The sequence below is a fragment of the Rasamsonia byssochlamydoides genome (genome assembly GCF_041956645.1).
Source record: "Rasamsonia byssochlamydoides strain NRRL 3658 unplaced genomic scaffold VTN77scaffold_4, whole genome shotgun sequence".
Taxonomy (NCBI): domain Eukaryota; kingdom Fungi; phylum Ascomycota; class Eurotiomycetes; order Eurotiales; family Trichocomaceae; genus Rasamsonia; species Rasamsonia byssochlamydoides.
The window spans coordinates 251,894-267,789 of NW_027192387.1; the positions used below are offsets into that span (position 1 = coordinate 251,894).

A 15,896-nucleotide genomic window follows, 5' to 3' on the forward strand; every position below is an offset into this window, starting at 1 on the left:
GAGTTACGATTGAGTTCGCCCCGGCTTCGAAGCAGACGAGATTGTAAAAGAGGTCAATGGCGGTGGCTCATATGACCGTGACGATGTACCGTCCAGGGCAGTGTATAGCTTGTATCGCTGAGAAGAGGAATGTTATTTTCTGAGGCAGGTGAGGTGGGAGACGGAGTGAATGATGATACTGTCTCAAATTGGAGGAGTTGAAGTAACAATGCAATCCTGGCCACTCGCCTGAGACGCGGCTGCGACCTGCCGCATCGGTCTTAGCAACCACGTGTTTTTGCCTAATCAGGCCAGGCATCTCAAATCCATACAACCAATCTCTCTCAACATCCCTTCCTAATTTCCTTATTATCCTCTGATTTGCTTTTTTTTTTAATTTATTATTAACCTTCTCTGGAACAGTGGACATAACCGATTATATCTCTACTAATATAATTAATAGGCTTTGAGGAAATTCATAACAAGTTTAGGTCTTAGGAATATAATATTTTTTTGTAAAAATAGAGGTTAAATACTATTAATTTGAAATAAATGCAATAGTTTTTTTTATGTCCTGTCAGATTGCTTTGATTACCATGGGGTAGAAAGGTACTCGATTGGTTATTACTCCAGGTATGAATGCTTGGTCAACTAATGTATTAGTCAGGGATGCCCCATTCAGATTTCCCAGCTATGATAAGGCTAAATAAACGTGATAATAAAAGAGAAGGAAAGTCTAGATATCTTCTATAAATTAGAATAGTACTTTTCTTAAGAAGATATAGCTACAGTTGAAATACCCTCTGCCTATACTATAAGATTCAGTTTTGATTAGTCTCATCTAGAAGTCGAAACAGAGGACAAATACAAGATACGAGAAACTTTGTACTCAGTATACAGATATGAAATACTGTAGCAGACATTTGACTCCATACTCGAGAGACTAGGAAAGGCAGTGTCGGGGCATCTCGGCGATTCACATGCCATGATTGGCCTCTACTCTTGATGCTAGAATCTCCAGAATTTCCCTTGCCCACTACTCCGCAAACATTGTCCATTTAGAAGATCGAGCTGGCTACATGATTGGATATACTCCGTACAGTACTTACCTTCGAGTACAACAGCATTAATTGCAGGATATCATTCAGTGCGTTATATACCACATTTAATTCTGGAGTCATTCACCAGAGAATCAAACCAAACAGCGATCAAGCGGAAAAGGCGGCTGCCCACTTGACCAGGCAAGGATTGTGTAACTATACAAGGGCATTCGTTTTCACCGCGCAAACTTTAGAGCCATCTGATCCTCCTGTATCCCCACATGCTTAGTCCAGGATGCTTTGCTTAGGCCACTTTGCGTCAGACATCTATCATCTAGATCAGCTGAATTGACAGCTGAAACAAGCCAGTTTAGAATGGTTTCGAATACAAAACATGGCCGATCAATTTCACTGCCTACTCCGTACGTCTCTGCAGGTCTGTAGGATTTTGGTGGAATGGCGATTTCTGAGACTTGACCTGAACAGGTTAAGATGGGGCGTACAGAGCCAGATTAACCCCTTGGCATATATGTAACTTGGGGCCAGAATCTAAACAAGCGCCAGTGACGATGAATTGCCTAGGTGGGTAATTTCGTTGTGATAGGAATCCGGTACTAAAGTTCTTTTCTCCCGCCATTAATAATAATTCGGAGTTCAGCCGGCTGATAATAATTTAATTATGGTTGAACCGGCTTGCTACTCTTCTCTGCTGGACTTCTTTCTCTCTTCTGATGCTCTGGTGCATCATCTCTACCACTGATGAAGGTCCCTCCCTCGCTCCCCGGCCGTGTCACCAACATTCTCTACCTCTGCTCTCTTCTTGTTTCATCCGTCCAGTCGCAGGCATGCTACTACCCAAACGGAAACGTATCGACATCGACCGATATCCCTTGTTCTCTGGAGGCGTACAGTCCCTGCTGTCCTCAAGGATGGCAGTGTCTCTCGAATGGCCTCTGTTACCTGGAGAATGAGCAATACTTGGGCCGGTATACCTGCACCGATCCAACCTGGCAATCGTCTGCATGCCCTCAGATTTGCACCCATGGTAATCATCCATTCTGCAAGCGTGTTTCTTGAAATCCAACTAAGAGATGTACAGACAACACCGCCGCGGGGGACGAGGCGATCCTAGAATGTTCGCCAGGACAATACTGCTGTGATGCCAATCGCCCTGATATAGATAATCCACCCCAACCTGGCTGTTGCGATACAGGCGGACATCTCTTTTCCCTTCCTTCAGGGACCCCGGTCCCCTCAAGCCAATCTTATGTTTTCTCCATCGCCAGCGAACCTGGTCCAGCTACGAGTACTCAATCGCAAACAACCTCTGCCTCTTCTTCATCAACGTCATCTTCGACTTCTTCGACATCTACAACAACCCAAAGCCTGGCTAGCTCCTCTTCACCGACCTCCAGTCAGCTAGTGACCACAACCGGAATAAACTCTGTCCTGACGATAACGACGGCCATTTCCATCGCAACACCCGCAACAACGTCACCCTCAGTTTCCGCAAAGAATCACAACGACGCCTCCATTATTGCCCCAGCTGTGGTTGTGCCGGTGCTTGCGATCGCGATTGCAGCTCTCGCATTCTTTCTCTGGCGAACACGTCGCGAGAAAAAACGGTCCCAATTCGCAATCTTCGAGAACTATTCTCCGAACCGGGGCTCCTGGGCGGCTGGTTCCAAGGCCGAGTACCCTTACGACCCGAGCACGGCATATAAACAGGGAGAAGCTGAATACAAATCCCCTAGTTCCAGCGTCCCATATCAGTATCAACAGCATTCAGACTATGCAAAAGGACCTGTGGAACTGGATGGGAGGGAAATTCCAGTCGAGTTACCTGGAAGCTCTCCTGTCACACCTCACGAATTACCAGCAAGCTGAGCGAGAATAAGCGTAGATTTGTGGAACTTGTCATAGAATGATTTTCATTAATGTACATACTTGAAGAAATTCTTTTATGCTGCTTGCACATACCCTGAGGGCAATCTGGCGGCAGCTTATTGGGAGGAGATAATCACAAGTTATCTATCTGCCCTACTGACAAATGTAATAATATATTATACGCTTATCATAGTCTTACTCAAGTACGTATCCAGGCAGCTACAGATTATGTTACTGCCGCAAAACTCGAGTGACTCGTTTCTCCTATCACAGTGGATTGCGGTTAGATTTTCTTGTATACCCTACATAATAATACCTGCAAGAGTACATGCAATTACCCACGACCAACCTGCCAATCAGCCCAGTCAAGGCCACGTCTCTGTTTTTCAATTCATCGGACGATTTCTGCGGTGCCTGTGGCGTGCTAATAGGCGTCTGGAGACCTTACACGTCAAGGGTTGACGGACAATCACACTGGGGATTGGCGCAATTTCTATCGAGCAAGTCAGTTTCAAAGCCTGTCGTAGACTCGTGAAGAATGTTCACCAACAAAGCCATAGTCATTGTCGACCAATGCGAAGACCCATCGACCAAAGTTCAAAAACATCATTATCGCATATCAGGGATTAATGCCATCCACTCCCGTTGGGACCAGACTCTACGTGTGCCCGGCGACAGACGCCAGGTTAGCCATTCCGGTCACAATGCCGGCTATCCAGGCAAGACGACCAACGAAACAGTCACGATCTATCGGGCTACACATTGGGGCTCCTTGCACGACGACGTATACCCGCACAGATACACCATCCACGCGCAGTGCTGGGAATTGATCGAGCATTCCCTTTACTCGGGAAAAATAGAGGACCACCTCGATACCTTAATCACGACCCTCCGGAAGAGATGGAAGGAACAGCCCTTCGGTCTGAAGGACTATTATTCGATCCGTGACCCGGAGAAACCCTGGATCCCGAACTCGCTCTGGCCAGATGGAGGATCGCGGAGCGCAGCGTATAAGCGCTTCGTGGCGGATCCGATCAATATCTCTGAGCTGGAGGATCTTATTGTCAAAAGTTCGAGGAGGAGACAGCGACGACGCAGGAAGAGTCAAAGATATAATAATAACAATGATAAAGCTATTATTCCTGACTTTCGTCAGCACCAGCATCTGAGCACCTCAGACCTCCCACAAGATATTCAGTTCCACATCCTCGATCAGATGTGTTCGCCTGAAGTCGAGAATACCATTCAAGGGTTAGGATGGTCCATACCAGATTATTACTGGCAGGTTCGAACGCCGCTGTTCATCTTCGAGGTGAAGAAGTCTTCTTCGTGTCCAACTCCTGCGCCCTTTGACTGGCAGTCCTTTGCACTGGGCGTGGAGGACCTGCTCCGGACCTCGCTGGGACTCCAAAATCGTCGACGGATATTCCGTATCCTTCAGAGGACGAAGGCGTGTTTCCATATGGCTTTGAGAGTGAAGATGGGGAATGCGAATTGCAAGGGAGATGTTGAATGATGACACCTGCTGTCGACAGGATTCTGATCTGGCAGGTCACCTTTGCAGCGCGTGTCTCTGAGAAAAGCACAAATATAGAGAAGTGAGACTGCACCACATCTTTTTTTTCTCTTTTTACTTTTCCATACATTAATTGACACAAACCTTACAGGCCAGAGAAAATACACGGTCTATCCCAGGAACATTTTGGGCCATAGGCCTACTTACCTACTATATAGTTATCCAACTAGCACACCAGGGACTCGGCAGCTCCCTCCACGGTGTAGCCATAATTGCTACAGAAACACACCAAGAACTGCCCAGGCCGAATTTTGCGAAACTAAGTGGCTGACTTCGATTGGCTTAAGCTGTATTACTATCAATATCTTTGCACTGCTTCATGTGCCCACTCCCCACCCCATTGCTTCATCTTTAACTCTTTACATACTGCATCAAGCACGGGAATTCCAATCGATGAAGTCACCAGATGTATTATTATGTGTCTACCTTTCATAGACATTGACCTCACTTTGGTACTTGATACAGACTGATGTACTGTACATACTTTCAATGGCTAAACCATATATAAAATTGACTACTAATACTGATAGAATCTCACTTTACCTCTGAGTGAGCCTCGTCAACTTAGCTTGCCATAAAAAACCCTTAACACTAACTAAAGAGCTCCTCTATCAGAAAGAACTATGGGCAATGGCCAAGACTGAAGTGGCTGGACTAGGATACGAAGCCGTTCACAGGTGACAACTGAATTTTGTAAAAAGCGTCTCTAATTAGTCGCATAGGAGGTAATAATATGGAAAGGATACCGCATCTGGTGAGAAGACTATAAAGTAGCAGAGTAGAAAGCCCCGTCAGCGATCCGCATATTGGCAATCCGCTTTAGCCAAACTCTGGGCAGCATAACGCATGACAAGGAAGGAATGATTACCCCTGACTCCCTTGTGAAGAGCGAGTCGGAAACTCGGTTGAGAACCCCATTCCATCTTCTTCCTAGTCTTCTTCACTTTCACTGTGCTCAATTCACTGCCTTTAATTCACTATACAAAACGCAAGCTCTCTGACCTAGAGTATATACGTAGCATATCTATGGATCCCCCCTAGATGGTAAGATCTAGACGGGTTTTGTCTTTCTCATCCCATCCTATTTTCACAGAAACTCGTCTACATCAGTACAGTACATGTACCCATGATCTCTCTTCCACCGTGGATCTGGCTTCAGTTACGAAGTTCATATGGAACTACTACACTGTTACTTTTATTATCCTGCTTTGACATGATGGATGACTTTAGTTCTTCTGATGTCGAATATGAGGCACCACTGAACCGCCACTTGAGAATATTGTGGTAATGCAAGAATCACAACATGAGGATAGAGTCCAGAGCAAGAACAGACCCAAGACGCTGACTGATGAACATGGAGCCTCCAGTACCATATATCAACGTTCCCTATGGCTTTCCCGATTCAACGCGTTCAGAGAGACCATAAACAAGAATTGGTAAGTATCCACAGAGCCCAATACACTATTATATGGAGATCAATCTAACATTAGGGTTGAATAGTGTTGACATCTCCATCGTACCTCCAACGGGAGACAACGTCGTTAGATTTCGAGGACAAGAACCATATCAACTTGAAGACTATCCAGAATGGTACACGGACTTTGGACTCAGCTCTGAAATTCGTGTACAAGGATTACCGGCTGGAAAAACATGATGCCATATGCATTGACGCGGTGATAGCAAGCCTTCTCCGCGAAGGCAAGTTGGTGAAAGGAAGGGCACGAGCTCTACAGTGGGTGACCATGTAGGTCATCAAACGGTTGGGCCGTGAGTGGCTGCATTCAGGATTGGACCAGGACATACAGATTACTCATCTCCTATCCATCGTCATGATGGACGCCTGCGATTGTCGTTCCGGTAAGCATTTCCCTGTGTTTCTCCAGTCAGAGCCATCAAGTTTATGTTGAAATGCTAATTGGTATACAGGCGAGATCGTGAAATCCAGTTGTTAGAGGTGAAAGATATCATCCTTTTTCTAAAGGGCAGAAAATCCATGAACAACCTCAGATGCCGAGTGACTCTGCGAAATGCGAAAGGCTAGAAATGTGTCTTATTCCACATGTGACCCGAAGTTGCCGGGTGAGCTTTGTAGCAAGAAATATTCGTGGGAAGCTTACCTAGGAAGTAGATCATCAATACTACCTAATACAGGAAATATGGCGAAGCGAATACAGTAAGGTATATGAGTATGGAGCCCGCCTGGGAAGCAGATGATAAAAACTATATATAGTCGGTAAGCCTTAGGGGCCAAAAGTCCCAAGGCATAGATGGAACAGGTATTCTCTTCAAAATTCAAAGTTCAAACTATGGTGAAAACCCCATGGTAGGCCTATGGTAAACATATGGTGAAGCCTATGATGAGGCCTATTATATAATTATAGTGAAATCTATGGCAAAGCCTATGGTAAGCCTACAGCAAAATCTAAGCAAAATCCATGGCGAAGCTTATGATAAAATCTATAGCAAAATCTATAACGATCTATCGTGAAAACCTACGGTAAAACCTATGGTAAAGCCTATAGAGCTATAGAGAAATCTATGGTGAATCCTATGGCAAATTCCTATGGCAAAACCTATAGCGAAACCTATGGTCAAGCCTGTGGTAAAACCCTGTGGTAAAGCCTATCGTAAACCCTATAGCAAAATCTTTCGTAATACCCATATATAAAAAAAAAGCTGCTCATTTCTCGATACACTCGACAGATGCCCCCGCCCGCCTACCTACCTACATATCTCGCCATCTTTTTTTCTCTGAGATGTCTCCTTTTTTTCAGGCGGGTTCCCTACTCATATTCATTCCTCGCGCTATATCATATATCATATATCCCTTAGTGGGTATTAGTTACTACTCTTGAGTTTGGTTCGGGTGATAAATAATGGTCTGGTCTGGTCCGGTCTCTGTCCGGTCTCTGTCTGGTCTCTGTCTGGTCTCTGTCTGGTCTCTGTCTCTGATAGCGTTCTCGAGAAATTTTCAGGCCTGAAAACGAAGAGGGAATAGAAGAAAAATGCCTTGATCCTACTACGCATAAATAAATAAAATGGTATGTATGGTATAAGATAGGTAGGTAGGTATCTACATATCTACATATCTAGCTAGCTAGACTAGAGAAGCAAAAAATCGTCGCGCTCGCCATCATCGCCACCATAGTTCTCACCAACAACAGTATCAGACCATTCATACCAGAATTCGTAACTCATCACTGTGTGATCGCCGTACATCAGAAGCAGGCGGTAGCGACGCGAAGGGTGCCATCCTTGCCATCGCTCGTGCGGCTGGTAGTTGCGGTTCGCGATCGCGTGGCATTCGGGGAGAGTGAGCTTGGAAGAGGAAGAGCGCGGAGGGTTCGAGTTCGAGTTCGGGTCCAGATATGTCTCGGTTTCCATCTCTTCAGCCTGTGGTTGCTCGTCGCCATCAGACTTCGTGTACCAGCTCCCCCCGTCCGGATTAGAAACAGGTTCTGAACCGAGGAACCTGTAGTGAAACGACAAGTCATTCCGATCATGAGCGCCACGGGGAATGTACGGCACATCAGCCGGCATCTCGAATCCCTGGACGGGACTAACAGCGATCCCCAGCAGGGGGATAAGCGGGCGGTCGGCGTATTTTTCCTGACTGGCGAGAGGCACCATCCAATTGATCCGGAAAGTGATGTCCTTTCTGTGCGCTTCCGTGAGGGTGATCACCGCTGCACGGCCATTTTGCGTCGCGGCGATGACGACGCCAAGTTCGGGGATGTATTTCACCATGTTGAAGCGGTCGTAGGAGCGGATCGATAGGACGGTACGGGTGAAGGGTTGTCGTAACGGGCCGCCGTAGACGACGCTGGGATATGGCGCGAACGGGTGCGGGATAAGACGGATGTCCGTCTGGGAGAAATGAAGAATGGGGAAATTGAAACAGACCGGTTCTGGTGCGGACGGGAGATCCTTCGCTTGTATCTGCTGCTCCGTCTCCATGTTGAGATTGCTAGTATCCCGCATTACACTGTCCGAATGTTGCGCCCCCGTCTCTGCAGAGTCGTCGCTATCCTCGATCTGCTCCTCCTCACCACTTCCTTCAACAGCTTCAGCACCCTCGTCGTCTATCATTTGTGCGAATTCCGCGAGACCATCTTCCAAGTCTGAATCGGAAGTATTTCCAAGAGCGTCTTGCAGGATAAGTTGAAGGATATCAGCGGTAGTCGCTGATTCTTGTAATAACACATCCAAGGCACGTTGTTGAGGATGACCGTCATTGGTATTTTCGGCTGCTTGCGACGGATTCGGTTGATTGCTTGTAGTTTCGGTCTGTCTATCTGTACCATACTCCTCTGATCGTGTGTCACGGTTTTCCTCGTTGCCAGCTGCACTCTCACCCTCACTCAACTCGTCGGAAGATATATCGGAGGATCGAGTCAAAGACGGTGTCTGTGGATAGCTGTCTCTGCTAATGCAGCAATCAGCGTCAAATATGTCAGGAAAAGTCGGCTCTTCCGGTTCACTCCTGACGGCAGGCGGGAAGTAGTTGTACAAGTGAGAGGCATCGGGAACCTCTCTGCTCAGATGAGTGAGGTCAAGCACTATCTCTCTCTCGCTCATCTTCTGATACGGACAACCACCGCACGCCTGGACGAACGACTTGTTCAATCGAAAAGTACGCGGGTCGAGTGCCAGAACGCTCCAGCCGCGTTCACTGTCCAGTTAGATAAGCCGTATGTCAGCTGTATGTCGGAAGTTGAAAGGAGCAGCGAACTCACTCGTTGCGCAAGGTTTGTGGAAATGGATCAACAGTAGGATCACTGAAGCGAAAAACGTTGAAGGGCCCAAGGCCTTCCCAGATCTTCCAGATCAGTAGCTTATTGTCGATATCAGTGCTCACCATCCACGTTCCATTGGGGTCGAGATCACAATTGAGAAACGAGACGCTTGGAATATTTGTGAAATGCCCTGTGTACGTGAGCCGAACATTGCGAGAACGGTACCGATCCGGCATCAGACGACGGAACTGGAGAAATTGAGCGTTGTTCTCAACATTTAACCAGTTCTGTCCGTAGTCTCTGTAATCGTCCAGAAAGTCCAGAGGGCTCTCCGAGCCGTCACTGCTCTCGGAGCTGGTGTCGACCAACGCAAATGCAAATACCGTAATAAGGCCGGTATTTGCACTGACGGCAATCAAGCGGGCAAGCTTATGGATTGCCAACCCCCAAGCGCTGGCGCCGACATACTCAGAGAAGAACGGATCAATGTGTGGATCACGTAGCGGGCGCTTCTCGTTGTTTGCCTTCGCACGCTCCAAGGCTGAGAAGATGCTCTCGACATGGTAGCCACAAACGTTCCCGGAGTCTGTCGCAAGGAGTAAAACTTCATCGCGTCCTAGGTCGTCAACAAGGATGTTGTTGATGGCATGAGGGAACTCGCGGGAAATATAGCCTTCTGCGTCCGGCTCCTTCATCACGGGTGTGATGATCATCCCCGGTGTCGAACCGAGGACTTGCCAGGGGCCAGACGGTTCCCAGACATAGATCTGATGACTATATGCAACGAAGAGCAAGTTACGACGTTGGGAAAGCGCAGTCTTGTCGATGCATCAGAAATGATTCTCTCAGTATATGCTTTTCGAGATCATCATACTTACGAGATTGTTTCTCCAAGCTGCTGCCGTAGGCGGAAATATCCCATCTCTCCTGCGTTCTATTAGCATGGTCTTGACGGTTGCTGACCGACTGAATTAGGTTACAACGTACACAGGGAACTAAATTTACAGTCAGTAAGGGCCAACTTTGTCTGGTCAATCAGAATAGCTCACTCTTTTAGTCCCTTTCTCAACATTGATCGGCTTTAAGCGTAGGTCATTCCGTACTCTCCATTTTCGAGAGCCCGAGACTTCATCTTCATTCGCACGCCAGAGTCTCGCCCACTCGTGCGACATTGTGGAGAATTAAAATTGAGTTATCTCGGAAATTTGCAACGCATGTATGCTTACACGTGTTGCGGAAGTGATGATACAAGGAAATATAAAAGAGCTGCTGATGACGCTAGTGCTCTCCACAGACAATGTCAAATACTCGTAGGTGGCAGCAGCTTGTCCATACAAGTTCTGACAACACAATAGTGGTGCCTGCACCAAAAGTCAATACATGCAAGATTGACCATGTCTCTTCAAGGGAGAGTGCTGCTGCATATCTCATTTGTAGAGCATTACGGGGTAGATCACATGGATTGAGGTCATTGCTTCTTGGGCGGTTCTGTGCACGTGCCACCAAGCTTGACGTCGCGTGAGCGGGCGCTAACCGGGTACAACTTAGTGGGAGATTAGGATCTTACTAATCTGCTTTAGGGAGCCCTGAGCATCCCTCACTAAGCTATCGGGAGATGCGCAGCTTTTTATAGATTTCATCACAGCATCAGGAATTTTGTCATGCTCTGCATAGGTGACCTTTTGATTGATTAGGCCAGAACAACTCAATATTAATACATGCGCGATTGTCGCCGCTAATCTAATCAGTATAGACGTACTGTACTGTACCCATTGGGTTGCAAAAATGGAGGTGTGAATGGACATGCAAATAGCCAGAATATAGGGAAAAGCGAGAGAGAGAGAGAGAACAGAACAAAATATTCAGCAAAGTGTCATGTCATATCATCGTTGCATGGACGGGCTCTAAGTCAGGCATGAATTGGAAGGGACGCTTCTTGGAACCGAACTATGCTGTAGGTGTACAGTACAGATAGCAAACTGAACAGATTACGCGGACAGCAAGGGGAATGAGAATCAGAATCAGAACATGTCAACGCTATCATGACTCGACTCAATTCAATGCAAGATCGTTACAGAATTGTTTACAAAACCGAAAAAGAGGCCGGACACCACGAGAGTAAAGGGATGAACTTTACTCAAGCTCATCGCTATCCCATTCGTCTTCTTGATCGTTATGAACCAATTCCAGAAATCGTTGTAGACCTTCCTGTCGCACTGGGCCGTGTGGTTCCCCGCGGGCTTGTCGCTGCGGCGGCCGTGGGAAGGCTTCGCGTGCGCCTGGTCGATCTCGAATCTGAGCCATGGCAAGAGCCTGTGCCTGGCGTTCCGCCGCAGCAGCACGACCCGCTGCATCCAGATTGCCCCTCTGGTTGTGGTGAGCATTGTCAGCTGGTGGCATTACCCTAGGGGGAACTGGCGCTGGAGGGGGAGGTCTTCTCCGATTCATTTCATCGTCATCATCATCACTGCTTTCACCGTCAAATTCCCAAACAGGATTATCCTCGTTGTCATCATCTTCATCGCCACTCTCACTCTCACTTTCAAATTCTATCAAATTTTCCGGGATCTGATGCAGGGCCTCAGCGCCATCCGGGTCAATCCCGTCGCCGCCTTCCAAATCCCACAGACGGTTGTAACAGCTGCTGTCCAAGGTGTTGAAGTGTCGATAGGGATTGTCTTCAGACAGCCAAATCGAACAGAGATAGCAGAAATGGGTGTGGCATTGGAAACATATCATATGGTTGCATCCCATCCTCTTCTGGCACGGAGCATTGCACGTTGGACATGGTGTGGTGTACATCTTCAAGTATTCTTCTGTTGCCTTTTCCTCCGCTGAAAGCTCGGCGTCTCGTCTGGGGAAGCAGCGCGCGAGTTCTCCATGCCATCCCTTTTTACAAACGCAACAGAATGCATATCCGCAATCCTCGCAGATTGCAACTCGATCGGCCATGGGCGGCAGCTGAGCCTCGTCTCCAAGAGGGTCAAAGGCCATAGCATCATTCTCCTCATCATCAGAGTCTCCAAGGTCGTCTGTGATAGGATTACTGGGTTTCGGATGTCGTTTCGACCGCGCGGCGCCCTGACACCATTTTCGTGGACAATATACCGTCGTCTTGTCCGCCTCGAGCTTCTTTTTCCGCTTCAGGAAAACATATCGCTGGACGGTCTCCTGTTCCAAAGGAATCTGGAGCAGCTCACTAGGATTGAGCGTCCGATCCTGTTTCTTTCGTTTCTTGATCTTTTGTGGTAGTTCGGATTGGTCCGAGGCCGGGGCGGGTGTTGGATGCGGATCTTTGCCACAATCAGGAGCCAGGCATTTGACACTGTCAACATCTCCCTCTGCGATACAGGCATTATAGAAATTTTGAAGACATGATATGCAGAAGACATGGGAACAGAGCAACATGCGATGACAATTCACTCCTTTCTTGGGTTCTAGGCAGACGCCGCATTCGAAGGTCTCTTGTTCGAACTTCTCCCTCTTCGCTTTCATGTCGAAATCAAGCAATGCAACCTTCAGACTACGAGGAAGTCTGACCTCCGCGTCGGGAGTTTCAGCTAAATCGAATGCATTCTCTGATAGTTGCTGGAGATGGTCAATGTAGGCATACACCACCAGGTCTTTTCCACTCTCCTCCCAAAGCCTTCTCCCATCGTCCAAGAGCTTTGATATCTGTGATACGGGTAACCATGGAGGGTTTGTGCTGATGTTGAAGATGGGCGGCTCTTCCGATGGGTAGCCTTGTGGGAGCTCGATTTCGATAGTCAGGGGCGGAAGATAAGACAGATGGTGAATATCGGGTATAGGTTCGGCCATCGCCCTGGCCATTCCGTCCAGACCTCCACCATTAATCCCATTTTCGCTGGCATCAAGAGAGGTGGGGGGCGTCATCGGAGCTTGGAAATTTTCGGGGCCTTGTTCAAAACGAACCCGCAACGGCGACGATGGTGCGACAGGAAGATCGAGGGATGCTTTGAAAGGGAATTTCTCATCGATTCTGATTTCCGGATAGATGGCCGCAATCGAGGACAGCTCGATTGAGCGGTCATCTTCTTCCGGGATCGGTGTGAAATGCGTCATGCCGAGGAAGGAAACTGCACTTCAAAAGGTCAAAAGCGGAGATTTGTTAATGTCAGGGAGCAGCAGGGAGATCCTTTGAACTCAATCTTCTCTGGAGCGTGAACACCTTTCCTGTCATCACTGTAGAAACAGGGTTGGCATCTGCACCACGGCCGTTGCCTGTGTCACCTGGACATGATAGCGGGTCATGGAAGGAAGATGATGCGCCTTGAAACGTATATTTGTAAACGTATATATACAGGTCGGCTTAGAAAGCAATGGTTTGGTTAGAACCAAGGAACAGCAAGTGGCAACACGCAGGAAGGCAAATAGAAGCAATCCACGGACAGGATTGGTGCATACCTGAAGCCCGAACAACAACACGAATCACGGAGGGAACACCACCGTTTGTCGAGAGAACCTGTCAGGTAGAAGAACGTGGTGGAGAATGCAGTTTTGTGTCGGAGTCTGCTGAGGGTTGCTCAGCGATCCTAAAGAGGAATAACCCGCTGAAAACCGTAATAGGAAAGATGAGGGGGAAGAGGTCAAGGAATGAGCCTTCATGATTCGATCGTGATGCTGCTAGGAAAGGGAACGTTCTCCGCCAGGTTAGGAAGGCCGGAGATAGGCGCAGGAGACATGCAAGCAAAGAGATGAGATGAAAGCAATTAATTATTAATTATTAACTAATTAATCAAAAGAATGATGGATGGGCATCAACACACTCTTGCTGCCCGGTGGTGTTGGGCTTATTTTTTTCTTCCTCGGGCAATGACAGTTATCAGTCGTTGCCCCTCACTAGGCAAACTTAGTACTCCGTACTGAGGTAATCTGTTATCACGACAACCACTGCTATGCAGGCTAGCGGGAAGGGTCTCGTTCCTCTCGTTTAATAGTGCGTATCTGTCGTTTAGTATGGAGTTACTTTGGGAATCATAAGCCGCTGCTTTTGTGGCGGGTGGAGTCTTTACTAAAAGCAGCGCGCCTGCACGGGCCGTGACGCGCTTTCTTGTTCGGGATGCACTGGAAAGCTAACTTACTCCGGAGTAGATACGATTAATATACTCCGTATACTCCATACTACCACCTCCAGACTTGCTAAGCGGCCACATAATTACAGGCATCATGCTATTCTCTTGCCGGTGATTATTGCTGCCCCGTCATTCCCACTCCATACATTACACACCATTCCGACTCGATCTGTGGATCTCTTGGCTACCTGACCGTCCTGATCTCAATTGCATCCCCCCGAGATGACGCCTCTGGAACAGCCTTTGGCGTCCCTCTCTCTGACCCATGTGCATTACGTGAGCATTCCTCCTGCAGTGTCTGCATTTAGTTGTGTTCCTTGCTAACTGATGGACGCCAGAATCCTCATGATATCCTTTCGTACTTGTCCGCCTGGCTTGCGCTGGTTCCACAAGCACTATGCATAGTCTATGTCACCCTGATCTGGGCATCGAGGGAAGTGGAGGTGATCCTGATGTTCGCGGGTCAGATCGTGTGTGAGGTCCTGAATCTTGTGTTGAAAAGATGGATTCGAGAGGAGAGGCCAAAACGTGGGTTTCACAACACATGACTTCGCTTTGCTCCAATTCTCAGTCATACTAATGAGACAATTTCTACAGAGATGTATGGTAAGGGCTACGGGATGCCGTCTTCGCATTCGCAGTTTGTCGCTTTCTTCTCTTGCTACTTCGTTCTTTTCCTACTCCTTCGACATGCTCCGAATCCCTCAACCTCACAGCATTCGACCACTTTCTTGGAACGCGTTGCCCTTTCCATTCTCGTCTGCATTGGCGCCAGTGCTGTCTCCGTCAGTCGGGTATATTTGAATTACCACACTCCGAAGCAGGTTGTGGCCGGTTGCGCGGCGGGTATTTTGTTTGCTGTCTTCTGGTTTTCCTTCACGTCATATCTTCGAACATATGGATGGATTGACTGGGCTTTGGATTTGCCTCTTGCAAGGAAAGCACGGATTCGCGATTTGGTGGTGAGTGAGGACCTTGTTGAGGCTGGCTGGCAACGCTGGGAGGCGCAGAGGAAGCTGAAGCGACGAGAGGATAGTGATACTTCGCGTAAATCTATTTAACCTTTAGAGTGTGGGAATCTAGCCTCCATAGAATATCCTATTGATGTAATCAGGCGGAGGTTGGTGTGTTACTGTAAATAAGCCATATTTCTTTATAAAATTCAATATATTGAAATATACTCATTGTAGCACTCCATAGAGACAAATTACAAAATTCTCAGGGCGCATACTGTCATGGTCTGTGAAAGTATTCATTTCTACTCTTGCACCATAGAGCTTACTGCACCTTATGTAGGTCAATGAGCCATCAGCCCTATTGCCTGTTTGGGCTTGAACTAATGATATCACATGACTGAGCCCACGGAAATTCACCTTCTCCGGAATTCCGCCAGTTATCCAATCCCATCATATCACCCACAGACATATCATCTAAACATCAAGAACCATGGCCCCTGAATGATCATGACAATGCATGACTGGTTTCGTTTATTTTTCGACTTTCTTTATTGACTTTCTTTTGGTCGCTGCATTGAGATACCCTTGATGTTGTTGTCCTCATCCCGCGTATCCTGTTTCTATCATTT

General features: G+C 47.5%; 5 protein-coding genes across 5 annotated transcripts; 3 read left to right on the forward strand and 2 right to left on the reverse strand.

Annotated features, from left to right (window-relative positions):
• Positions 1-1,778: 1,778 nt before the first annotated feature.
• VTN77DRAFT_5433 (uncharacterized protein) lies at positions 1,779-2,906 on the forward strand (the record flags this gene model as incomplete). The annotated part of the gene is made up of 2 exons (XM_069421602.1): positions 1,779-2,064; positions 2,119-2,906. 2 exons carry the CDS (start codon positions 1,779-1,781, stop codon positions 2,904-2,906), a joined length of 1,074 nt encoding a protein of 357 aa, XP_069281588.1.
• A 538-nt stretch (positions 2,907-3,444) lies between these two features.
• On the forward strand, positions 3,445-4,422 carry VTN77DRAFT_5434 (uncharacterized protein; the record flags this gene model as incomplete). Its single annotated transcript, XM_069421603.1, has 1 exon — positions 3,445-4,422. The coding sequence occupies one exon, from the start codon at positions 3,445-3,447 to the stop codon at positions 4,420-4,422; it is 978 nt and encodes a 325-aa protein (XP_069281589.1).
• Positions 4,423-7,584: 3,162 nt separating this feature from the next.
• Positions 7,585-10,390, reverse strand: VTN77DRAFT_5435 (uncharacterized protein; the record flags this gene model as incomplete). The annotated part of the gene is made up of 5 exons (XM_069421604.1): positions 7,585-9,154; positions 9,219-10,036; positions 10,097-10,145; positions 10,206-10,213; positions 10,268-10,390. 5 exons carry the CDS (start codon positions 10,388-10,390, stop codon positions 7,585-7,587), a joined length of 2,568 nt encoding a protein of 855 aa, XP_069281590.1.
• Positions 10,391-11,351: 961 nt separating this feature from the next.
• On the reverse strand, positions 11,352-13,301 carry VTN77DRAFT_5436 (uncharacterized protein; the record flags this gene model as incomplete). Its single annotated transcript, XM_069421605.1, has 1 exon — positions 11,352-13,301. The coding sequence occupies one exon, from the start codon at positions 13,299-13,301 to the stop codon at positions 11,352-11,354; it is 1,950 nt and encodes a 649-aa protein (XP_069281591.1).
• Positions 13,302-14,533: 1,232 nt separating this feature from the next.
• On the forward strand, positions 14,534-15,372 carry VTN77DRAFT_5437 (uncharacterized protein; the record flags this gene model as incomplete). The annotated part of the gene is made up of 3 exons (XM_069421606.1): positions 14,534-14,587; positions 14,650-14,839; positions 14,909-15,372. 3 exons carry the CDS (start codon positions 14,534-14,536, stop codon positions 15,370-15,372), a joined length of 708 nt encoding a protein of 235 aa, XP_069281592.1.
• Between the last annotated feature and the right edge of the window lie 524 nt (positions 15,373-15,896).